A 26,348-nucleotide genomic window follows, 5' to 3' on the forward strand; every position below is an offset into this window, starting at 1 on the left:
GCCAGCTAACATAGCTCGTGCTTTTTAATTTTCCATAAAAGAAAATGCAGAGGAAAGTCTAGGTACAGAATACTGGGTTGGATTGAAGAAATCATGTCATCCCAGTTCTGACCTGATTGTTCTTATGGCTCTGGTACCCACAGGCAGAGAAGCAAAGTCCTGGTTCAGCCTTTGGTAGCGGTGTTAGCAAAATGGGTGGGTCCATCAGTGTGTGTTCCCTGCCTCCCAGCCAGCCATCCACTCATCCTCTTGAATAGGAAACACTGTTTCAGGAGTGCTTGGCTGAGGAAGACCCTACTGCCCTAAAGATCATAGACATCTGCAGGCGCCCTCTCTAGCACTCTTGGGGTTTTGCGTGAGGTCTTTCTCGCTGGCAGGTGTCCACGGCAGTGCTGGACAGTGCGGGCCAAATTACCCTAGAGATATCTGAACACCTCAGGTAGAAATGACATTGTTTAGAGCTCAGCAAAACATTTCAAAGGCTTCCCCCACACACCAGGGGCTTGCTAATAGCCTTTATTTGATTTATTCCTTGTTAGCAATGTCAGAGTTTTCTCTTTTGCTGAGCTTGTGTTTTTGTGTAAATCTTTTTCTATTTGGTTCTCAATTATGATCCCACATCCCTGTCCAGAGAGTGGTGTTTTTAATTTTCTCAGATGGAAAGCAACTTCCTAAGCAAGTGGGAGAATTAATCACAAAAGCCTATAGTGAGGGGAAAGCCGAGGGGCCCAGACAATCCCCCATCATCCATCACCTATGGTGGAATTTCCCAGGCTGCTCCAGCATTATCTCATAGTGGTGGTTCCCTTGCCTCATGGGGTCCCTGGGAGAGGAGGGGGAGTGGATTAAATGAGATCATTTGCCTCTGTAAATTATAAATCACTCCCAAAGACAAAGGAACATTAGTGTCATATAGTTCGCAGGAACAGCAAGCACAGAATTGGATGTTTTTCAGAATTTTCGCTGTGCTGTAGGAGAGACTTCTGGTTACTGTGTTACTGTGCTTAACTTTAAACTGATCCAAGCACCAACCTTCCCCTGACTTCTTCCTCCCTGCTGATTGACCCACGGACAACTAGTGTCAAAAATGTTGGTTAACTGAAGTCTGAAGGAGACTCAGAGAGAGATAGGTTAATAACAGATTTGATAATAAGAGTTCAGAATCCAAAAGAAATAAATACCAGAAATGAACTAAAAAGTGTGTCCTGCAGAGTACCTGGTTTTCTCTTAACACAGTATTCCTGTATCCTAACTCTAAAACTGTGACCCAACCCTCAACCCTGATAAATGGGACTGGAAGGCCTGCAAATATAAACATGGAGCAGAGTCCTGTGAAAACCAGGGTACCGGATTTTTTTTGCACATGGCAGTACCAGCTAGGGGGAGTTTCCCTATGACTTGTCTCATTAATTCCATATGGCTTGTGAGTGCCTTGTGTTTTATGTCTTTGGAGACCAAGCACACAAAACCTGCCTTCTTTGGTGTGTGTGGTGTCTGGAGGATTGTGTAGGAGTTAAACTTAGCAGCATCCATCCATTAAGGAGCTCCTTGCAGCTCTTGGTCTTCCCGGATTGTGTATGCTACATTCATAAGAATAAGGATAGAGGAGTGGTGAGAACACGTGTAGAGTTAGCATGATAGTAAATATAGCTTGCTACAGTGGGGGAAAGTTGAGATTTATGTTCAAAAATAAAGTCACTGGTTCCTCTAATTTTTACAAAAGGAATTATTATTGAGAGCTGGGCACTTAGGCTGTCTGGGAGGAATGCATTGGAAGCGGCCACGCATTGTGTTCTTTGATGAATATTGGGTATACACCATAGCAGGATAGACTCATATCTGTGTGGTTCCCATTATGGTCCCACATCCCTGTCCTGGGAGTGATGTTTTTAATTTTCTCAGGTGGAAAGCAACTTCCTAAGCAAGTGGGTGAATTAATCGCCAAAGCCCATAGTGAGGGGGGGATGCTGAGGGGGATTTTAGTATCACAGTGGTAGAAAGAGATGAGGAAAAACAGCCAACAAAACCCCTGCAGGTTGGAGCCTCACAGCTGGTCAAGTTCTGAGAATCAGTTGTAAATGAGACATCGCCATCAGGCCCTCAGAGGCTCGGGAAACGCTGCTGAGGAAGAAGCAGAAGGACTGAAAGGGCAGGAGGAGGCTGGGGAGTGGTAAAGAATGCTGCGTTCTGAGCATGATGTGGCTGTTTGACTCTTGAAGCCACTGCAGCTGTGAGCACCTGCACAAAATCTATACAAGGTAGGGCCCAACCACACTCCTGTACATGGAGTGAGGAGAGGTTCATAGGCCCTGGCCCTTCCTGAGGATCTATATAAGTAGTTGATGAAGTCGATGAAGGAAGAAAAGGCATTTTCCTTAAAGGTCTATCTACTGATAAGATGTCCTTGATATAAAGGAACCTTCCCCTATGCTCCCATAAGCCACTGGGTCCCTAAACCAACAGCAAAAAGAAAACATGAAAGTATGAGAGGGGCTAGCTGGGAGGAGAAGGGGACAGTGGAAGTGCCAGGCGTAAAAGATGAAGGGGGTAAATATGATTAAAATAAGTATTCATATGAAGATGTCATAATGAAACCTATTGTTTCTAATTAATATATGCTGATAATAAACAACTTAATAAGATGCTGGAGAGATAGGTCAGTCAGTATTCCATCCACAAGCATTAGGGACATGAGTTCAGATCCCCAGCACCCACTTACAAAGCTGAGCACTGTAATCCTAGTGCTGGGTGGTGAGTTCAGGTCCCCAGCACCCACATACAGAACTGAGCACAGTGTTTTAGGCACATGTAGTCCCAGTTGCCAGTGAGACTCCTGGGGCTTTCTAACTTGCTAGTCTAGCCAATCAGCAAGCTCAGGTTCAGTGAAAGATATTGTAAAGGAAGTTGGAAAATGTTTGAGGAAAACACCAGTGTTGACCTCTGGCCTCCCCCCCACACACACACTCATACACACTCATATATGCATACACTCACATACTTGCTTGCACATAGATGGCAGGATCCTTGACTTTAGAGAACTGGCATTCATTGTAGTGGAGACACAGGAAAAGGCTAGAGGTAGCTAGTTGAAAGGAAGAGTTCTGATGGAAGATTCTGTAGGTATGGAAGGGTCTCATCACTGATCATCTTAATTACTCTGTCTAAACTGGCCTGGGTACCATAGCATCCACCTATAGGCACTTGTATGTCCCTCTAAAGCAGTAGCTCTCAACCTTCATAACGCTGCAGCCCTTTAATACAGTTCATCGTTTTGTGGTGACCCCAACCATAAAATTAACTTCATTGCTACTTCATAACTATAATTTTGTTACTGTTATGAACTGTAATGTAAATATCTGATATGCAGATATCTGATAGGCAACGTCTGTGGGTTTCAAGACCACCAGGCTGAGAACCACTGCTCTAAGAGATAAAGAGAAATCTTCAAGCTCAATCATGGTACTACATTTCAGATCTTCATAAGAGTGACCACTAATTTCATTCCCTCTGAACAGGGAGCCAAAGTTGGAAGGGGGTGAGCTGAGAATGTGTCTGTGAGCAAGGCCAGGCTGAGCCTTCGAGGGATTGGGCAGAAGTGAGCCTGTCCTCTCCCTGAGCATCTCCAGCTCATCTCGTGCTAAAATGGAATTTCTCTTTGAAAGGATTTGTCTGAAATGCATGTCAAGGGGGCGGAATGAATAGTGGTTTCCTGTGAAAGCTCCCAGAGGCTGATAAGACGTACCAGAGCCCAAGAGTCATCAACACAGAATACACACACCATTCAAATCTATCCCCTTCTGAACTCTGAGCAGCTGTGTAAGATCTTGGAACACTCTGGACATGGAGGGATTTGCAAAGATGGGATAGAAGGCACTTATTTCTCTGAATTGTCTCATTTGAGGATGGCAGGTTTACAGTGGGTGGGGGCGTTACTTGTTTTTGGTTTTTTTCTTGGTGAAAAGTTTAATAAAGTCTTCATTGTTTTTCTCAAAGTCCAGGATAAATGATGGAAATCTTTATCCAAGGAAAAGGAAAAAGAAAGAAGCTTAATGACAGAAGAATGGGGGAGGGGTGTCCAGGGGAGGGGTGTCCAGGAAGATGATATATGACTGGTCAAAATCAATTTAATTATCTAGCCAGCATCCTTGGGTCAGTTATGTACTGACTATAATTTAGGGGATAATGGCCTGGCAGGAGAATAAACAGGTCAAGACTTCATTAGCATACAGGGAGCTAGCTCTTTCTTACTGCCTGAGTAAGTAGATGCAGCTTCCTGGAAAACAAAGGGGTTTGTGTACAGTTAATTCAGACTTCGAATACTATATGATCTGGTCCTCTTCTCTTGGGCTAGATACTTTATAAGCATTGCTCCTTGAGTATCCAGTCCAGGGGAAATGACACAGGAAGTGTGACACCTATCTCAACGGAGGGCACTTATGTTGTCCTGGGTCAGTGAAGAAGACTCAAGTGTGTCCCTTTTAAAAATAAGGGAATCAGCTCTCAGGAGGCCAACAACCCGCAAAGCTCTGAATCTTCCAAGCAGAAGGCCTGGGATCGAAAGCTGAGTCACCTCCTAATATGTTTGCCACATGAAAGTAGCCATGGCCATATTTGGTCTCCATGTAAAGACAAAGGCCTTCCCAGGACAAAGTAGTATTCCTGTGCAAATTCCAGGAGGCAGAAGACAGCCCCATTTTAAAACTGGTTAGGTCTGCAAAACTCCTTCCAATGGCATCACTACAGCACAGAATTATTTCCTGTCATGGCCTCTTTAATCCAGAATTTTATCTGTAAAGACATTGCAGCTGAAGTTCTCTCTGACCCTATTCCCTCTCATGCCTTCCACCTCGTCCTAGAAAGTGGTAAAAAAGCTTTTACATGAAGGTGTGGGTAACTTCTGGGCCTCTCTGTAACTATGCTATCCAGAAGGAACCATGTTATACCATATAAGGTCAGACATTTCTTTTATCCATTGCTGAATCCCCAGCATCTAGAACAGCATCCAGTGTGTGCTAAAGCCAATAAATATTTCCTGGCTGAAAGGTCTGTTGGTGGGTGCACTGATAAATGGATGGTAGGCATCTGGACAGATTGGGGGTAGGTGCATGGATATAGATAGATTGGTAGATAATGGGGGTAGGTGCGTGGATATAGATAGATGGACAGATTGGGGGTAGGTGCATGGATATAGATATATGGGTAGATAGTGGGGGTAGGTGCGTGGATATAGATAGATGGACAGATTGGGGGTAGGTGCGTGGATATAGATAGATTGGTAGATAATGGGGGTAGGTGCGTGGATATAGATAGATTGGTAGATAAATGGATGGGTGAGTAGGAAGGCAGTGGATGGATAGGTGGGGGTGACTGGATAAGCAGATAGATGAATGTAAGAGTGTACAGGTGGGTGGATGAATGGATGATACATGGGTAGATTGATGAGGAAAAGAGGGGTGGGTTGGCAGTTGGTGGGTGTTTGGGTGGATAGGGGAATGAATAGATCATTGGACTGGTGGGTAGGTTGGTAGATGGGCAGATGGGTGATAAATGAGTTGATAGATAATGATCAGATGAGTAGATTAATGGATAAGTGACAATTAAAACACAGTCATTTGTTTCATATTTCAATGACTAAATCTCTAGAGGAAAAACTGTATGATCATCATCAACTTATCAAACCTAGCATTTGTGCAAACTCCATTTTCCTTTTTTTTTTGTATGCACCATATCTTTATACAGTGGGATTACAATAGCTTACAAGAATATACCCAATAGAATCAATAGAAAAACTTAAAAACAAACTAACAGTAAGAGCTGAGTAAACAGAGGATGAGAAGGCCAAGCCTGTTCCTATTCTGCACTCACTCCATGGAGATCAAGGAGAGGAGAGCAATTTGCTTTACAAAATGCAGGGGCTTCCCAGTGGGGCTTTTCCTAGAGGCACATCCAAATAAACATGTACATGGTCTAGAATGTATGAAGAAACACCCCCTAGACCTCATCTACTCTACAAAGAACTCTGGTGTCGTTCTCATGTGGTCACAGCTCTGAGAACGCCGGCACACTCAGCTCCATTTTACAGATGAGGAAGGACACAGGCCCTGCCTGGTCAGGCTCTGTTTCTGGCCGTCAGCCAAAGCTCCAGGCCCAGCCCTTGACCCCTCACCAGGTGCCAGTGAGCACTGGAGCTGCCAGCTCCAGGGACTTGGGAATGAAAGAGATCCTCCCACCAGCTCTGTATTCCCTGGTGGTAACCCAAGCAGAACCTGCCCAGTGGGGTCAGGACAGAATGTGTGCTGATTTCTGTCCGAGCCTGGGTTCAGAGTTCCCCGTTGTGCCTGCTTTACCCAGAGGGTCTGATGAGAGGCACCGTCCTCACTGTAAGCGTGGGCTGTGCAGGTGTGTCAGGTACAGCAGCAGAAAGGGGCCTGTTACTGAGGCATATAAATTGTCCCTCATTAAGCACAGCACCTGTTTATATGTGTCAGCACCCAGTCTTGGAAAGCCCCACAAGCCACGGCCTTTCCATTTAACCAAACACTGAGGAAGCGGCTCATCTGACACAAGGCCTCTACCAACCGAGAGTAGAGGTCCCTTCAGTGTGAACACCACACCCCTGCCTGTGGGTCCTCGGCTTTGAGCAATCGCTTCCGGAGGAAACATCTACTCAGTGCGGAAGTGAGAAACCCACAGTGGTAGCATCCAGAAGTCTCCCGTGTCTCCAGGTGCCTCGACTCACCACAGCACAGTCAGTGTCTCTTTATTCAAATTTCTGGGGAACTGGATTCGCACTTTAATTAGGTTCCAGTGAGGAGGAACAGGGGTCAAAGTTCACACGTTTAGCCCATGAACAATAATGCTCTGCAGATGGATCCATTCTGTGTCTCAGATGCTTTCTGTTAGCCACAGCCATGTCCTACTGAGGTGAGGACATCCTGGAGCCTTCACCCAGCCTGTGTCTTCCTTAGCCTTCTGTAGCCGTCTGGCAGGTCCACTGTGTCAGCATCCAGTCAGATGCCATCACTGCTGTCTCTGCAGGAGTATATAGACGCAGTTCCTGTTGTCCTCACCGAGGTCCAGTCCATCCTCTGAGCCAGGCTTCTTCTCCAGCCCGCACCCCATCAATCCATATCGCCCCCTGCCCTGGAGTAAGGCTGTCCTTCCAGAAGCTACTGAGCAACTGAATGGCTCACAACCTGCTTCAGGTGTACTGACCCCGGATGGCTGTCACTCCAAAGACCCTCAGGCATTTTGGAATTGAAAAGGACCTCAGGTCTCACTTTAATTTCTCTCTGGCTCCTGGGAGCCCCCAAGGCACTCAGAGTACTACTGCCACTTTCTATAAATATCACCTGCACATCACCCCCCACTCCCTTGTGCCAGGGCCTGTCTGAGGTTGCCTCATGGCCTGTGCCTGGGGTTGAGGAAGGAAGACCCTGACAGTCCTCCCAGGCCTAGAGATGAATATGGCAGACTTCTGTTTAGAAACCCTGAATTCAGTCCCAGCTCTGCATCTCTGTGGTCCTGGTAAGGCACCTCACCTCTCTGAACTTTAGTTTCCTCAGATGAAAAGTCAGTGATAAAATTTGACACATGGGGTGTCAGCATTTCTAAGCCCCTTAAGAATGAGGAGGCAGGAAGGCAGGCCCTGAACTGTGGTGGCCCCCTTAAGCTGCAGGGTAATCCTGTCAGACTGAGGAATAAAGGCAAGGCCAATCACCCAGGGATCCAACACTGCCAGACAGACAGACTCAGAGCCCACTTGGTTGCACACATGTTCTGTGCATGGAGATGAAGGGTTTTATACAGAAGTGCAGCTGTAAAAGACCTGAAAGCTTTTCTGATGATGGCCCTGGAATCTGGGGTTTAAAAGTTGGCTAAGTCTACCCCTGCTGTGGGCCCTTGTACTTTCTCACTGTGGGAGGACCTGACCTTAACCTGGGAAGAGAAGTTGGAGTAAAGGCAAAGCTGGTACTCCTGTGAGGACAATACAGGACAGGCTCCACGCTGCAAAGGACTGTGTTGTTTACTAAGTCTGTCACACAACATGTCATGTGAGTATAGTCCATGGTGAGCTCATGCCTAAAAAAGACAGAAGGACATGGGACCATGCTCCTGGAAGATGAGCCTTAGAGGAAATGTGGGGAATGCTTCAGGGACTTGAAAACAAGGTGTTGCAGGTAGCTGCCTTCTGAACAGCATGTTAATGTGGCTAGCCTATGGGTGGATGATGTGGTACTTTGAATGTAATTGGCACTATTAGGAGGTGTGGCTTTATTGAAGTAGATGTGGCTTGTTGGGGGAAGTGTGTCACTGTGGAGGTGGGCTTTGAGGTCTCATATATACTCAAGCCACACCCAGTGTCTCAGTTCACTTCCTGTTGCCTGCTGATCAAGATGTAGTACTCTTAGCTCCAGTACCATGTCTGCCTGTATGCTGCTATGTCCCACCATGATGATAATGGACTAAACCTCTGAAACTGTAAACCACCCCATTAAATGTTTTCCTTTGTAAGAGTTGCAATAGAAACTCTAACAAGACAGATGGATGGATGCATGGATGGTTGGTTGGTTGGTTGGTTGGTTGGTTGGTTGGTTGGTTGGTTGGATGGTAGTTGGATGGATGATTATGCTACTGAGTCCTGTTCCTGTTTGCCCTTCAGAACCCAGCAATCTTTTTGCCTCCTGATAGGGAATAAATTGAAGGATGGTATGTAATCCGTCCTCATTTGTCTTTGCAGTTTTACAACATTGCTGCATTCTGGCCACAATTATGATTGATTGCACACCATCTCTGAAATGTTTCTAAGCCCCAGGAATAAGCAAAGCAGTCACAGACATCTATCCCCAAGATGACTTAGCATCTCAGGATGCTGAGGTTACCCCAAAACTTTGGGGGGCTTGGTTGAAGCTCCATTGTTCTCATCCTTAGAGTGGGAAATGATGATGCCCACTCTATAGATGAACAATGGAGGCTCAAGATAGCACTGACAGGCAGGTATCTAGACAACCTCATCCTTGTTTGCTTCCTCCCCACCTCCTCCATGCCACACCCCCAGAGGAAGAATACACCAGATCTACTCTGCTGCAGCTTTCATCTCAGTCTGCAAATGAAAAACCAATGGGAAGCCCTCAGCAACCTCTTTCCCAAGAGCTGTTGTGTAGCCCTGTATGGTGATGTCATTCTCTGTGGACATGTGACTTTGGAGTTTGGTTGTAATTGTTGGATTTTTTTCGCGTTGATGTTTGTGTTTTAAACACACACACATACACACACACACACACACACACACACACAAAATCTTCCCTGGAGAAGACTATTTTTGCTATTCTCAGCATTCTCTGCCTGTAGTTCTTTTATCTAGAGGTGGATCCCCTTGCGATTTCCCACTTTCATGTTAGTATGTTGTTTGGTATCATCCTTGTTCAGATTTTATTTAGGCAGCCATATTATTGAAATATCATGGGTGTAGCTTCCCTGTCATTTCTAAGAGACATAAACACAACAGGTGATTTTCTGGTCTTCTTGACTCTTAAAATCTTTCTGCCTCCTCTTTTGAAATGTTCTCTGATCTTCGGGTGTAGGAATTGCATTTTAGACATATCAAATGTGTCTGAGAATCCCATGGTCACTTATTCTCAATTATGACTAGTTGTAGTTTCTGTAATGGTCCCCATGTGTTGCAAAAAGAAATGTCTTTGATGAGGGGTGAGATCTACACTTATCTGTGGGTATAAGGACAAATATTTAGAATACAGTTAGGAATTACATGCTGGTTTAGTAAAGTGGCACTTATGGGTTCTCCTCCAGGATCCGTGACCTCACTAGCCCCAGATAGATGGCTAAATTTCCAGTACCAGTACTAAGTACTGTTCTTGTTGAACAGTCCTTAAGTCCAATGAGAGAGCTGTTACCAGCAAGATGTGAGCACCACCATCGCAGCCTTGGGGTTATCATGCCGCTCATCACCGTAGTTCTTAAGCATCATCACTGAGTAGACCATTGGTTGCCTCTCTGCCTTGCAAGGTGCATAGCTCCTTCTGCTGCTATGAAAACTTGTCTTTAGGAAGGAGGCTTTCAAGTCAGATCCAGTTTGGGTTCTCTGGGTCCTGTGTCCAAAGTGGAATTTAGGGTCTGAAGCGAATGGTGTCTTTAACAATAGGGACTTATCCCCAACCTCTGGGAGGCAATTAAGGGCACAGCAAAAACCCATATTGTTTGGGGAGTCTCTTGAACTCCCCTGACAAACAGCTCAAAAGCAAGGTTCTTATCCCTGGTATTGGGGATTTTTTTTAATTTTATGGCTATTGGGGGACTCTTTGTCAGCCCAGGTGGGATAACTTCATTACATTATATATGTACATGTATGTATGTGGATTCATATATATATATAATCTTAGGGAAGTAATAATATGATTCTTTTATGGAGTTCTCAGACCTCCTCAGTGTTATTTTACTCTCCTCCCTCCATCTACTTTTGTATTGGCATCCTTCCTCCCTCAAAATAAAAATACTGCCTGCTTTATCCATTTCCCTTTTCAAATTTCTTATAATCTGATAGTCCCCTCTCTATCACCCCACAATCCTCTTTTACTCTCCCGGTTTTGCAGTCGCTCCATGTTGCATACTCACATCTGAAGACTTGAGGTTAGGAACCCCAGATGAGAGAAATCATGTGACATTTTTCTTTTTGGGTCCGGGTTGCTTTACCCACTATGATCTTTCGCAGTTCCATCTATTTACCTGCATTTTTTTCTTACTACAGAATAGTATCCCATAGTGTATATACATGCATGTGTACCATTCTCTGACTGCCAGCTGAAGGACCTTTTGTTTCCATGTCCTAGCTATTGTGACTAGAGCAGCAATGAACATGGCTAAGCAGGTATCCGTGAAGTAGGATGTCAAGTCCTTTGAATACCCCAAGAAGTGATATAACTGGGTCATGTAGTAGATTTATTTTTAGCCTTTTGGGAATTGTCCACACTGATTTCCAGAGTCCCTAAACAAGTTTGAAATCCCACCAACAGTAAATGGGGGTCCTCCCTCCCCCCATATTCTCTTCAGAATTTATTGTTGGTTGTTTATGGTTGATCTTTGCCATTCTGACTTGGGTGAGATGAAATATTAAAGTGGTTTTGATTTGTATTCCCCTAATTCCTAAGGGTGATAAACAGTTTTGAGATATTTCTTTTGAGAACTCTTTGTTCGGATCTGCAGCCCATTTTATGAATGGGTTGGGGTCAGGGTGGGGCCGCTGAGTCTTTGTTTTCTGAGGAGTTTAGATATTAATCCTCCACCAGATGTATTTCTGACAAAGATGGTCTCCCATTCAGTACACTTGCTCTTTATTCAGTTCATTGTTTCTTTACTTTTGCAAAAGTTTTTTAGTTTTTTTGAGGTCCCACTTGGTAATTGCCGACCATAATTCTTGGGCAAATGGAGTGCTATTCAGAAAGTCCTTTCTTGCATCTGTATCATGTAAGGTACTACTATGTTTTCTTCCCTTTTTTTCCTGTCAATTTAAAGAGTAAATGTGGATGGCTTCCCACTCCATTTCCCCAAAGCTGGCTTTCTCCATCACACAATTGTATAGTGTCTAATCTGTGCTTATCCTGGGTCTGTGATGGTCCCTTCCTCTTCCTTGCTCACTTCTGCAGCTCTGAAATGAAGTAATGAACTGAAAGACTGGACCAAATTATCAGGGAGACAGCAGAGCCACAGGCAACTATAAGACCTACAGCCCTGGAATCCAGCCTCCTCCCAGCGGCTTGGCCTGGAGGCCTAATTTTTACTAGAAAAGTGGTTGTTGCCTAACGGTTCCCAGAGAGCTTTCATGAGGCAGATAACTTCTGACTTCTGTCAGGGTTGATATATTGGCTTAGTGTGAGTCACCCCAAGAATATAGCCACGAAATTCACAATAGGCTCGAACAAGAAAAGGCTTTCCTGGCTGTGGATTGCTCAAAGTAAAACTTGCTCCTAATCATGTTTTACTTGGCAGTTTGGAGACAGCTGGATATTAAGCTGTGACTGTCTGTATGGTGGGAAGCCCTGAGTGGCTTCCTCTTTTTTAAAAGTCGTGGGATTTTTATCTTCCTACAAATCACCCACCTTTCCCCTTCATTCTCCTTTTATGTCTAACCTTGCATTCAGTGTGGTTAGCTTGCCCCAAATGTCCCTCGTAGTTAAATATTAGAGGAAAAGGCGAATGTGTCTAACAAAAGAGGTCATATCTGAGCAGGAGCCACAACAGGGTGACTGCGGTGTCTGAGATAAACTCTCAGCACTGATCTGATAGCAGCTCTCCTTTCTGGGTCTCATGTACAATTATTTTAAAGTGTTCTTGTGCCCGGGGACAGAAGCGTGTGAAATGGCTTCTTTTCTGAGTAATTCTCCACTTTTATTGCTTTACCCAAGTCTGTTATTACTATATGTCAGTTCAATTAGCTGCTGACCGGGCGTAGTGGGGATAATTTATTAAATGTATTAAATGGTGTTCTGTGGTGAGCTTGCCAAGGGCTATGGAAGAAACAAACTTGTGTGTTTAAATACATACTGGGGGGTGAACAAGATCTTTGATATCACAAAAACCTACAGAGCCCAGTTTGGTAAGGTCTTCATTGGAGCTCCAGGAAATAAAGCTACTGAGTAAAAAAGCAAAAATACAAGTGAGAGGAAGACAGAATTAGCATGCTGGCTGTAGGAACAGGTGGAAGGGAGAATCTCTCTGTTTACCGACACCACCTTGCACCTCATTTGTATGTAGAGCAAGGACCCATGTATTACTGCAGTCTGTTTCGTTTCATTTTTGGTCTTTCTATGTAGTCTTGGCTGGCCTGGAACTTATTATGTAGACAAGGCTGGTCTTGAACTCACAAAGATCCACCTGCCTCTGTCTCCCAAGTACTAGAATGTTTAACTACACCAATGTTGATGCAGTTCTTAATATTTACAAACATATTCCTGATGTGGGTTTGTCTTAAAGGAGACAGGCAGATGCTTAGGGTAGTTTGAGTCCATGCCCAAAACCAAGTAAGGTTTTCCAAATGCCTAGTATTTCTCAGAAAATAGCACCATGATGTCTACAGGAATGGTACTGAAGCAGAGATCATGAAAAGGTGCACTCTGAGGAGCCTACACCATGTTCCTGTGATGACAAAAGTAGGCATGGGTTATTCCATTCAGTATCCTTAAGACATGAATCTCAAACTTAGGCGAGGAGTTTCCAAGCTTAAACTGGCATCTCTTGGACCATCTAGTGATAACCAACTATGGTACTGTCTACCATGGAACAATCTTTGAACCATAGAAAGGGATGTTGGACTAATGCATGCTACTGTGTGGATGAGCCTTGAAGCACTGTGCTAAGGGAAAGAACCAGGTGCACAAGGGGTTGTAGTCCACGCTTCTTCCTCCATGCAATGAACAGAAGTAACTGCATAATACCCATGGGTTTGAGGAGTGGTTCTAGTTTGTTTTTCTGTTGCTGAGTTTAAACACTCTTGACCCAAACAATTCAAGAAAGAAAAGGATTTGTCTTATCTCACACTTCAGATAAAATTCAACATTTGAGAGAAGTCAAGGCAGGGACCACAAAGGAGCACTGATTACTGTCTCATGATCTGCTCCCTTTCTCACAAAACTCAGTCCCACCTGCCTAGGGATGGTGCCACCCACAGTGGGCTGAGCCCTCCCACATGAATCATAATCAAGATAATCTCTCACAAGCATGGTCACAGGCCAGTGTGATCTGGGCAAACTCCCTCAGATGACTCTATAGGTCATGTCAAGTTGGCAGCTGAAGGTGACTAGGACGTAATAAAGAGAATGTTCCAGAAGTACAAGGTGACTGTGGTCCTGCAATGTTGTCTGTGAACTAATAATCACTGAATAGTAAATTTTAAATGACTTAAAAGGTGAATTTCATGTGTTGTGAATTTTGTATCAAGTAAGCTGTTCTGGAAGGACACAGGTGTTGGGACCCTCCTTCGTCACTCCAACTCTGTGGGTCTGGATGGGGTCTGGGAATTGCATCCCTAATATGATATTGACACTGCTGCTCCTAGACCACACTTTGAGAACCACTGACCTAGGCACATGTTGGGGTGTAGGTAGGCTGGTCCTCAGCCTCTAAGTCTGTGCATCAAATGCATGCTGATCACCTGCTATATCTCAGCTGTTTAGCACAGGTAATTCAATGCTGACTTAGGTAACAAAGGAAATAGGGTGGTTTTTAGTCACTGAACTTGGAATCAAAAGATGTGTTCAAACCCAGAGTCTGTCAGCCCCTATCTAGAAACTCATCTCTTTGCAAATGGGAATAATATTCTCCTTGGGTTGTTTTGAATGGATGGTTAGACCAAAATCTAACTCAGTTAACTAGTCTTGGGAATCTATAATCTTGTGGTGTGAAGACTATGACAGAATTAACCTGTGGTACCCACATATGTGACACAAATAACCATGTACCTGAGGGCTTGACAATTCTAGGACCATTTCCTGGGAATCCTACAGAATTTAGAGAAATGGTTGGAAAGACAGAGACAGCATTGGGCAGTCAGAAAGTAAAGGGACTTGGCATGACTTAATCCTGAAAACACTGGGCAATACTATAGTAGGCTGTATCTGAATTATCATGTTTTTAGCTTCCAGTATAATGGACACTTGCAAACTACTTCTCAAATGGTTGTACAAGTAACTGAGAGTCGTGAAGACAGCATCCAGATCAGCTGTCTGCCATCATAGAAAGCTCCAGGGCAGCAGAATAGGAAGCAGTGATGCATGTGGTCTTGCTGGGCATTCTCAGCATCACTTCCCTAAACTGGCTAAACTGGAGTGATAGCACCCATCAGTGGTCAGAGAGTTGATTTTAAGCCTAACTCGGGGCTCACTAGCACATTGCTCATGCTAATAATCAAGCAACCTATGACGCCATGAACCAGCAATCCTTGGCTATGTTCGCTGGCCACTAAGCACCCAATGGCCCTTTGGGGTATAAAATTATTCTGATATGTGTAGATCAGAATAGTATTGTAATGAGAACAATCTAATATTTTGGTTCTGTTCAATTTTCCTTCCCTTTTGAGACCTGAAATAACTTTCAGATTATTAAACTTTGTGCATGGAGTGGTGGTCAGGACCCATTAGCTTTACATTTTGATGCTTTCTTAGCACTGAACAGTAGTCCAACGAGCACCTTAATGGCTTAGGTCAAATGGAGTTTGCTGAAAACTGGGAATAGAAAAGTGCCTCCATTGAGACTGTGTCAATTATAATGTCACCCGCTAAATGTCTCTGTGGGAGGTACTCCTGGCCTTGCTAGACAGTAGGCCTCCCTCCTCATGAAGTCACAAAACCTTCTGGGTTTCTGGCAGGCTGGTCCATATCACCCTTGCTGCCTGAAGAGATGAACAAATGTATTTGTACAACAGATGGCAAAGCGTCATGGGTAAGGACACTCTGGTATCTTCTCACCATAGCAGTACTTTGTCCTTGGCTGTGAATGACAAGGGCTGGCTGGGGGCTCTTTCCTGGAGAAGGGGCTGCTTGTTTACTGATGAATATTCCACCAGGAGTAACTGCCGCCTGTGCCTATGGTGAGCCCTTCCCAGATGTGTCCATACTCTTACCATCTTGCCCTTTGGAGAGGCTCACTGGCTCCCTTCACAGTGAGTTCTTCTTGGGGGTCTACCCTCTCTATCAGCTCAGCATGCCTCCCTGTGGCTTGTTTTCCTCAATGTCTTCCTTCCTAATGGACTCACTTTGCTCCCTTACATCCCCACCTCTCTGCCCACCCACCCACCTGCCCGTCAGAACAAACTTCCAGGAGCCTTGGCATCTGCTGTGTGTTTTGTGCACTTCCCTACCTAAAGTCTGCAACAAGCCTGATACCTCCTCAGTGTGGAATGTTTTTGGAATCACTGCATGCTAGAGTAACATTGCTTTTCTTCCTCTAAATGCCCAGAGAAAGCTCAAGAATAAGCTATCAGAAGCAAATAGTCAGTGGTCCCTTCCATTAAGAATCATAAAAAGATGGATCAGGAGAAAATTGTCTACAGGCAGAAAATGTCCTTCAGCCCCATCACTGTTTGCCATCCAAAGAGCTATAATAGGCGAGGGTGTTATCAGGGCTATCTACCAAGTGGCTCAGGGTTATAACACTTGCCCGGCATGCCTGGTTACCAACCAGTACCAAAGAAAGGGAAAAATGGCTTGAGGAAGGTCTTTAGGCACTGGAGAAGGCCCCAAAGACCCCAGGTCGGAGGAGAAAGTTGTGCAGGCCATTGCCTGCAGTCCCTGGAAGTTTTATCAAGCACAACTGGGAAGGCCAGCATACTTAGGCTTTGGGGTGAGGATAACCTCTGTGATATGTGTGAGTGACCCTCATGGTCAGCAACCTTATTAAAACCTTACTTGGTTTCTCAGGACAGTGATGTTTTGTGGTTCCAGCAGAGGCTCCCTAAGGAATTGATGCCTGCAAGTCAGAGGACAGCCTTATGTTTTGGTCCTCACCTGCCACCTTGTGTGATACAGGACCACTTGGCTTTCTACTGAGTACATCAGGCTCCTGGGGATTCTCTTGTCTCTGCCTCCTCTCCTATCATGGGTGTACTGGGACCATAGACACACACTACTGTTTAACATCGGTTCTGGGGATGTGACCTGAGGCCCCCACACTTGCATTGTGAGCTCTCTACCCACTGAGCCAACTCTGCAGCACCCTGTCTCTTCTTCATGGCCAAACCTTCCCCTCAACTTATCCTGGAGTCTTTTCTAATTAACTGGGACACTCTCCAGAGACTGGTATCTTCTGGAGGGAGCTGGTCACGGTCTGTTCCCACAGCACCTAGCTGTGTATGTCTGAGAATGAGCTTCAGGCCCCAGGGTCCTCATCGAGGGGCACTCTCAAATGGCAGAGAAGGCCTGCACTTGGCCTTGGCCAAGCAGAGGAGAGCTGCCCTTGGTGCCTTGTATAATGCACTGGTCTCTTCCACACCAAGTCTTTCTAAATTGAAAGTATAACACTCCATCATTCAGTGGAGCTTTTCTGCATTATTTTGATGCCAGCATTAATCTATCTGCCAAGGAAACTTACAAAGAGTCCAAAGGGAACTCTGTCACAGTCCTTCCCATCTGTCTCAACTTACCTGCCCATCTGCCAGAGCAGGACGCAACTTCGTTTGTTTTTTGGTGGTTTGACTTCTACTCCAGTTAACCTGAGAGTGGTGGGGGAGCAGAGGAATGGTGTCATCAGCTTGGCTGCATGAAACGTCAGGACCCAGAAGTATTGCCAAACTAAGTCATGATGTGGCAGTTTCTCTGCCATATTTAGGGAGATGTAGCTGCTTATGTTGGCCTGGCAAGCTGATTGAGTTCCAATAAGAATGTCACCCTGTAACTATCTCCATAAGGAAGTATGCCTGGTCATGCTGGAGAGTAGGCTTGCTTCCTCACTAAGTCATAAAACCTTCGGGGTTTCTGGCAGGCCTGTTCTTGTCATCTTCAATACCTCAAGAGTTGGGCAACTATATTAGTCTGTTGCTATCACAAAATGTTTGGTGGTATATAATATATAAAAAATAGGTTTATTCAGCATATAATTTAGAGTTTGTTCAAAGGTGTGGTGCCATCATCTGTGCTACCCTAGTGGGGGCCTTGTGGCAAAAGATATCACCATGACAAAAGGCATGCAAGAGGAAGCAGTCATGTGGCAAGACAGGAGGCAAGAATGATTCCGTAGCCAACCTTGTCCTTTTAATGTCTCATTCTAGTGGGAACTAGTCAGGGTCTCTCAGGAGCTACATACCCCACCTCCAGGAGGCCCCACCTGTGCATGGCCCCTCGTCTCCCAGCAACAGCTCATTGGAGGCACTCTGAGAATCTGACCCCTGGGGGGCTCACTAAACCATACCCATAACACTGGCTGCTCTAGGAAGAAGTCCCCAGTTCTCTGAAGCTCACGGATGTGTGTTTACAGCCCAGAGGACACACGGGGGCTCTAGGGTTCTCTCTCTCTCTGGGAGTCAGGCAGGACCAGATACCACCTGCAGCTCCTCTAGCTTCTGGTAATTTGAGAGAAAGGGAAAGGAAGTCTTAAGGGAGGAAGAGGTCAGTTTAACACCACAAAGCCAATATCACTTCTACTCACAGTCCACTAAGTGCCAAGTGCCTGACAGCTCCTCTAGACCCCAGAAAGGGACCAGCACTCTGTGACTGACCACACCCCACCCTTTGGAGCCCTGGCATTTATAGGCAAAGCAAGAGCAAGGCCAGTGTTTCTGGACCACTTCCATTTGCTAAGAGCTTTGCCATGCAAAGACTGGCTTGTTCTCATAGGTGTGAATGCCAATATCAACCTGATCTACAGTAGGTCAGACCACATATCCCCTGGACCCATGCCATGAATCCCATAAGCACCACCATATGCTCATTTTCCTCTTTGCACACACCAGTAGACATTGATATATTTCTTTGTTATAAGTTCTAGGCCCTGAGACTTCATTTCCTACAGCATCACCTCTGTGGTGGTTTAAATGAGAATGGCCTCAGTAGGCTCATAAGCTTGCATACTTGGTCCCCCATTGGTGGAACTGTTTAGGAAGGATTTAAAGGTGTAGTAGCCGTATTGAAAGAGCAGTGCCACTGGGGAGTGGGCTTTGAAGTTTCAAAACATGGTTGCCCTTTCCAGTCTGTCTCTCTGTCTCTCTCTGTCTCTGTTTCCCTATCTATCTCTCTGTATCTCTTTCAGTGGCTCTGTCTCTCTCTTTCTGTGCCCCCCCCCCATCTTTCCCTCTCTCACTCTCTCTGCTTCCTGCTTGTGGATCCAGAAATGAACTCTCAGCTATACCTGCCATCTTACCTTTGGTCCACCATCATAGACTCTAACCCTCTGAAACCATAAGCCCAATTAAATGACTTCTTTTAAAGGTTGCCTTGGTCCTAGTGTTTTTGTCACAGCAATAGAAAAGCAACTAATACAACTTCATTGAAGAACTATTCAGAGCACCATGTTGTGACTCTGTCTAAAGCTATTGCTGTGAAACTGTAAAAGATCACTTCTTTTTTGACAAAGCCCGTCTTCCTCGCCATATGGGAATGAAAGCCGGGACCATCTGACAGTGCCTCATCTGACTGTGTTTAAGCAAACTCTGTTCATTGAAATAGCTGTGAGCAGCTGCACATTGCTTCCAGAAGGCATCCTGGGCCATAGCTCCTGAAGACAGAAGGCCACTGGGGCCTGTGACTCACTGGGGCCTCTCCTCCTCAGGTTCCCATTCCCCATGGTGTTCAGCAGCTGTAGCAGGAAGGACCTGGAGGCTAGCCTAGAGAAGGGAATGGGCGTGTGCCTCTTCAATCTCCCAGAGGTCAAGCAGGCCTTTGGGGGCCGGAAGTGTGGAAATGGCTATGTGGAAGAAGGAGAAGAATGTGACTGCGGGGAACCAGAGGTAAGGGGGCCTTCTTCATGGTGCCTACTGTTGCGTCTGACTGGGAGGAGGGGGAGCTTGGGTGAACTCAGGCAGCAAAATGAACATGCTAAAACCTGGTGATAGGCTAGAAAGATAGCTCACTTGGTAAAGGACTTTCCATCCTAAAAGCCTGCATGGAAAAGCTGGGTGTGGTGGTGCATGTCTGTGGTCCCAGCACTGGAGATGCAGAGATAGGCAGATCCCAGAAACATACTAGCCACTCAGCCCTAGAAGTCCCAGTGAGAGACCTTAGCCCAAAACCAAAGTGGACAGAACCTGAGGAATGATGCTTGATGCTGACTTCTGACCTACATATACATGAGGGAGGAGGGGAAGATAATGAATTGGTAGTGAGGATGCTGGTGTAATAGAAATTCTCTGGAAAAGTCCTATATGGCTACCTTGAACAAGCTCCCCATAGGGGTTGGCTTTCTGCAGTGTTAACCATGTATAGAGTTAGCTGTATCACTAGGTTTTAACAAGGGAGTGCCTTCTCCTCTATTGAAGGGTGCCCCATTCTTAGGGTGATGAGGATGAGAACAATAAAAAAAAGCATTTAGCTCAGAGTTTCTTGTAAAGCAAGGCTCTGGTAGTCCAGCTTCTAAGGGCTCCATAGTCCCATGCCTTTCTCTCTGCAAAGCCTACTGTGACATGGGGTGTGGATAAGCAGCATTGAGCTGAGTTCTTTCTGTCCAGTTGAGATTCTTCTGCAGCCTCCCCTGTGTACACAGCCGAGGTCCCAGACGATCCAGCCTTTTAGCTTGTTGGTTCTCAGGAACAAGAAAAAGCAGCCAGCATTGGCATCTAGCACTACCCTTACCGAACCCTGCTTCCCAGCTGATCTCTGGGAAGTTTCTTGTTTGTATAGGCCCAAGATGAAGCTGGTCAATGTAAAACATGTAAGTCACTTTTCACTCCCAAAATCGTCTTGAGAAAGAACAACTAAGAGAGAGCACTGTCACCTCCCAGCATCACAGGTGCCTCATACACAACTTGGAGAAGATGGCATTCAGAGTAAATCAAAGCTGAGTGTTGTACAAAGGTGGGCTGGTGCTCCTGCCATGAGAACATATGCAAGCCAGCATGGGAGACAGGTCTGAGGTAGGCTTAGTCAGGTCCATAGGTGGGCTCCACAATGGCTCTAGAAGCTGGCATCTTAGAGGGCTCCTTTGGAAGGAGGCACCTGGGAAACAAGGAAAGCTGGGGCAGGAAGCCAAGGCAGCTCATGTATCCCTGTTCTCATCACAGGAATAATAGAATCTTTATCCTAGCCTGTCTCCAAGTCCCCGAGGAGGCTCCATGCCAGCAGGAATGCTCTTGTTCTCACAGGTTCTGAGAGAAAATGCACAGCACTGGGGTGTAGGGATAATCAGATGGAGTGAGGAGAGACAGAAGTAGTTTTGTGTCCTTGACAAACTCAGAACTTACCCATGATAATGGCCTTGTCCACAGCGGTGGTTAATTTTGCTCACAGTGAGCGGGGAGCAGTTGCTGGCTAGGAACAAGTCCTAATTATAGTGCTACAGAACGTCTTCAGGATTAACAGAGGGAAAAGTGAAGCCATCAAGGGATAGTATGTGCAAAGGAGAAAAGTCCCTTGGAGGCCTTGTTAATTGCTTAAAGAAACAACCCAATTAGTTTAAATTACCCACATGTCTCAGGAGAGGCCATGTTAACTTAAGATGGTTTGCCTTTGATCTGAATGCCTTATAATTATTTATTAATGCAAGTAAATCTGATGATTCTTCATGGGATCATGAATGCTGAGATTTGGAATGACTTCACTGGCAGTCATTCACCCCATCTGCCTCCATTACCATCTACTGCCACAGCCGCCATCACTGCCATGTCCATTACCACAATCACCATCCTCTCCACACCGCCATCCTCACACTGCCATCCTCACCATTAATTGCCATCTCCACATCTGCCGTCACGAATGTACCTGCATCACCACCCCACTCACCACGGCTGCCACACCAGTGTCCCCACCACCACTGTCTCTGTTGCTATCACTACATCCTGACCATCATCATCACCACAGCACCGTATCAGCACCATCACTGCTAGCACTCCCATCACCATCAGCACCAACAAATCAACAGATCCTCGAGTTCCTATTGCCAGCTACTCGTGTCCTACCCCTTCATCTCCACAAAACAATCCTACAGCCATGGGTAGGTGCTTGATCTCTCTCCAGGGACCTCACTACACTGTGGGGCAGTGTTGATGGTGATAAACTCCTCATTAGATAGAACCAATTCTGCTTGCACGTAGTTCCCAACTTGATATTTCTGTGGTTAGGGTCCTTTTTTTCATAAAGAGGTTTCTTGATAGAAAAAAAATCTCCCTTTTCCTCATTGAAAGCTCTTCCTCCTAAGAAATCTTCTTTTTTTTTAATTATGAAGCTGTTGGCTTCTTCTTTGCCTGAGACTTTCATTCAAACCCACTACCTAGGCTCTTTTTCCTGGTCCCCAGTGCCCAGGTCCTGCAGACACCCCTCCTGCCGTTAATCGCACCAAACCATGCATCCCCTGGTTCAAATGGGACTTGGTATATCACACCAGGGAAGCAGGGAATGACAGGGAATGACAAGCCTGTGTGTGCTCCCTCACTTCCAGAAGTAAGCCCCAATGTTTCTAGGAAAGTGCACTATTGCTTTACCCCAGCTCATGGTGACTAAGAATCAGCATCTGCTCCCTACAGCCCAAGAAAGACTGTTTGGTCCTTACACAGGTTCCTTAATGGCTTTATTATTCTTATTTGAAGATCTGACATTCATTGGCTCTATTGTTTCCCTGCTGGCTACTAAAATAGTAAATGCATCAATAGACAAGGAATTTGTCTCTTCTGAGAAATACAGTAGTACAGAAATAGATTTGGGGTAGTGAATTGTTTTTACCTTGTGGTAGAAGGCATTAAGGATTCCCTGATAACCCACCCACCCTTCCATCTAACCAGGCTGGTAACACTGCCCCATCTCATTTAAAGTCAAGAAGATACCAGTCCCTCACACATCTTTTAAATGTCATTATCTTTCTTGTGTGATTGATCCCCTTTGAAGTCATTCCACTTGGCTACATTCCCATTGGAGCTGCTGCTTACATTTCTAGTGATTTGAGGGGAGGCAGGAGGAATCCGTACAAGTATTTTAGACCCAGATATCAGATGGCTGCTTTAACTCAGCATTGCAAGGAAGTCTCTGGCTCAGCTGCTATAACACTAGGGAAGTCACTGAGACCATAGCAAGCAGAACAGCGCTGCTGCACATTCGATGGCACTGATCCAGGATGCAATTAATGGGATCTTTAAGGGGGAGAAAGTTTCTAAACTTGTATAGAGTTGTAAGCCCATAAGCTAAAAACCCTTACTGTCATGAAAGCTGCCGCAGTGACTTCTGGTTGGCAGCTTTATCTTACTGTATACATTACATGTCCCGGATGTTTATAAAGTCCTCAAACAGATTTCAAATTTAACAGCTTTGGAAGTATGCATGGTAGGAGCAAACGTAAACACTACATGAGAGATCAGTTCATGGAGCCCCATAGTGGATGCTGGGCAGGTGTGTAGGGATGTCCTAAATCTTCCCAAACACTGGCAGATTTATTAATTGCATCTATGAGAGTGATAAAAAATTCATTCATGAGAGATATCTTTTCCAAGATGTTTTACTCTTAGACATGGATTCGATTAGCTTCATGACAGCTGGCCAGGTGTAAGTTCTTCAGCATGCATCAAAAATAAAAGAACGTTGAGACACAGGCAGCATTAAGCATTCTGTGACATTTTCTTCTAAATCACACAAATTCCAAGCTAACAGGATGCTCTAAAGCTCATGGACTTCAAAGGTTTGCAACACAAATGGATGCAGGCCTTCTGCTAACCCAGGCAAAGGGTGTTGGTCCCCTTCTCTCTCTGCCAGAAAGCCATGTGCTCAGGTGATACACTGTCTACTAAAGGAGTTGAATTTCTTCTTCACTTTTGTTTCAGAGAGGGCGAGACATCTCAGTTTTTAAGTATTTAGATCCCTTGAAAATGAGCATGCTCAGACCAGATATGATAGTGCGAGCCTACAATCCCCCCACTAAGGAGGTAGAGGCAAGAGGATCACCCACCAAGGGTTGGGGGCCAGCCTGTCTACAAAGGGAGTACCATGTAAGCCAGGCCCACATAGAGAGACCTTGTCTCCCAAAACAAGGAAGGAGGCTGGGGATATAGCCCAGCTGGTAGCATACGAGCCTTGCATCCATGAGTCCTTGGGTTTGATGAATTGTATAAGAGAAACGGAAGAAGGAAAGGAGAAGAAAAGGGGAGAGAAGGAAGTAAGAGGGAAAGAGAGGGGCCAAAAAGGAAAAGGAGGGAGGAAGGGAGGAAGAAAAAAGAAAGGAAGGGAGGGAGGGAGGGAGGGAGAGAGGGAGGGAGGGAGGGAGGGAGGGGAAAATGAAAATAAAATGAGAACCAGACCCTTTGGCCTTATTCTGATGTGCAATCCACTTCCCAGAATGTCCTAGGCCAAGAACCTCCCTTTACTAAACAAGGGTTTCTTCCTCACCCACCTGGCTTATACCACAGTGAACTAACCTGAGGGTTTTTTTCCTTTTAGTGCATCTGTATACTCCAAATTAGAAGTAGACACCCCTCCCCTTTATTTTAACAAATACACCAAACAAGTGCTGTACCATTGAGTTGTTCTCCTATCCATCAGAAAAATTCATTCTCAAAGAGTAAGGGTCACAACTATGTATAGTTGTTTTGTTTTGTTTTGTTTTATTTTGAGACAGCATTTCTCCCTGTAGCTCTAGCTGTCCTAGAACTCGCTCTGTAGACCAGGCTAGACTGGCCTCTAACTCACAGAGAATCATCTGCCTCTGCCTCCCAAGTACTGGTGTTAAAGACGTGTGCTGCCACCACCAGGCATGTATTTTCAAATGTGCAACTTCCAAGTCCTTCAATGATTCCAACACAGCTCACTACGTGACCTGAAGGGAGAGTTCTCTGGAAGCACCAATGTGCCACTGACCTGAGGAGCTCCCAGCACCCCCACTCCTCCCATGAAGGGCACTTGCATGCTCCTGACCTCTCTTAGCAACACCAGACTCCACGGTTCACAAACACTTAACAGACACTTTGCTCTTGTGCCAAGGAAAACAGTCTGGGGCAGGTTTTCAGCTCAGGATCTGGGCCACCTTATCCTTCGCCATCATTTAGGGTGTGACATTTGTATTCTGAGAGTCACTGCTCCATATGACCCTTGAAACATATCCCATTGTCCTCCACAGGAATGTACCAATCGCTGCTGTAACGCCACCACCTGTACTCTGAAGCCGGATGCTGTGTGTGCACACGGGCAGTGCTGTGAAGACTGCCAGGTGAGTTCAGCTTGGCCTGAGGATGCTGACTGGTCTGCGTGGCTCCAGTCCGATGCAAGCAGAGCAGTCTGGTCGGCTGATTGCCCCAAGCTCATTCCGGGAAGCTGCCCTTTCAACCAGTCAGTACCATCTAGCTGTTCTTAGAATTTTCGGATCTGGTAAAATGAACATTCCAATTGCTAATTCTTGTGATAAATTGTCTGTGGGCTAGAAACCCAAGCTCAACCTTAATATTCCATTTCATCTTCTGGGGTCCTAACTCTATGAAAAAAAAAAAACAAAGGGAGGAGAATCCAGCCCTACCCGTCACTCGGCTTCCTGCCAGGTCCACATGCCTGATACCAGTGTCTGGTCGGCAGCCGAGAACCCATGCTGGTGGTTCCTGGAATGTCTGCACCAACAGAAAGTGTGGGCCACCCTGAGCTGCCGGAGTGGCAGTTGCCTGACTTGCTGTTTGTGCTGATGTGACTGCGCCTGCTTTGGCATTTCCACCATTCATCCTGTTTATTCAGAATGCATGTCTTTTGGGGCAGGCCTGAGCATTAGAGGTTCCCAGGACAGACTTTATGCCTTGGTACTTAAGCAGTTGATCTTGGCACAAAGACTGCTGGAAACTCTCTTATTCACCCCACCCAAGCACATCTTTTAGAAGTGGGTTATAGTGCGTGCATGCATGTTTGTGTGCGTGCGTGCATGCATGCAAGAGAGAGAGAGACAGAGACAGAGACAGAGACAGAGACAGAGACAGAGACAGAGACAGAGACAGGGCATATATGTACTCCTTCACTAAGTCACTAAGTCTGGAGAATGTTGTAAGAAGTACCTGGTACCCACGCACCCCTGTACTGGTGCTGGAGAGTGCTGGGAAGGAGATGAGGGAAGATGAGAGCAGGTGAGCCTACAATGAGAAAGACTCAAGACAGTCCCAAGGAGGGAGGGATATGTGAGGACACCGACTGCCACCCACTTTGTAGCTTTCAAGTAATCCCTTCTAAACTTCAGACCTTCCAGGAGTTGGTAGTTGATTCACCTTGTGGCCTTTGGGAGTATGCAGGCCAGCCAAGCCCAGCACTTAGTGGCCTTGACTATGGAGCTCAGACAACTTCCCCTGATCCTTAATTTCATCAGCCTAAATGATAAGCTGCTGGTCAGGGATCTAACAGCTGTCACTGCTGCTTCTGCTGCCACCTCCTGGTCCTTCTCCCCAGCCCCGCCCTCCTCCTACCCTTCCTGCTGCCATTACCCTGTCCCCAGCCTTCCCCATAAAGTGATCAAAAGGGGCCCTGGTTCTTTAATGACAGCATCGCACTGCTATTGAGAGTCAGATCTTGCTGATTTTGCTACCTTGCCCAAAAATGCCTAAGGAGAAGGACAAGCGTCAACTTAGAGCAGGTGATGGTGTCAACAGCCTGAAAAAAGTTCACCTCTTCAGCAAGAGACTGGACAAGAGCTAGCTTGTTTGCTCCTTGGAGAACTCTAATGTTACCTGCTGTTCCCACATGAGCTATTCT

At 45.7% G+C, this 26,348-nt stretch overlaps 1 protein-coding gene across 2 annotated transcripts in view; it reads left to right on the forward strand.

The window, feature by feature from the left end:
* The window catches only part of Adam12 (ADAM metallopeptidase domain 12), a 306,570-nt gene that overhangs the window by 235,968 nt on the left and 44,254 nt on the right, over positions 1 to 26,348 (forward strand). For both annotated transcript variants that reach the window (XM_005063360.4, XM_040752639.1), the window contains 2 exons: positions 19,270 to 19,447; positions 24,748 to 24,837. In XM_005063360.4, the coding sequence (XP_005063417.1) occupies positions 19,270 to 19,447; positions 24,748 to 24,837 (268 nt within the window). The remainder of the gene's footprint in view (positions 1 to 19,269; positions 19,448 to 24,747; positions 24,838 to 26,348) is intronic.

Source organism: Mesocricetus auratus, unplaced genomic scaffold (assembly GCF_017639785.1).
Source record: "Mesocricetus auratus isolate SY011 unplaced genomic scaffold, BCM_Maur_2.0 Super-Scaffold_4256, whole genome shotgun sequence".
Lineage (NCBI taxonomy): Eukaryota > Metazoa > Chordata > Mammalia > Rodentia > Cricetidae > Mesocricetus > Mesocricetus auratus.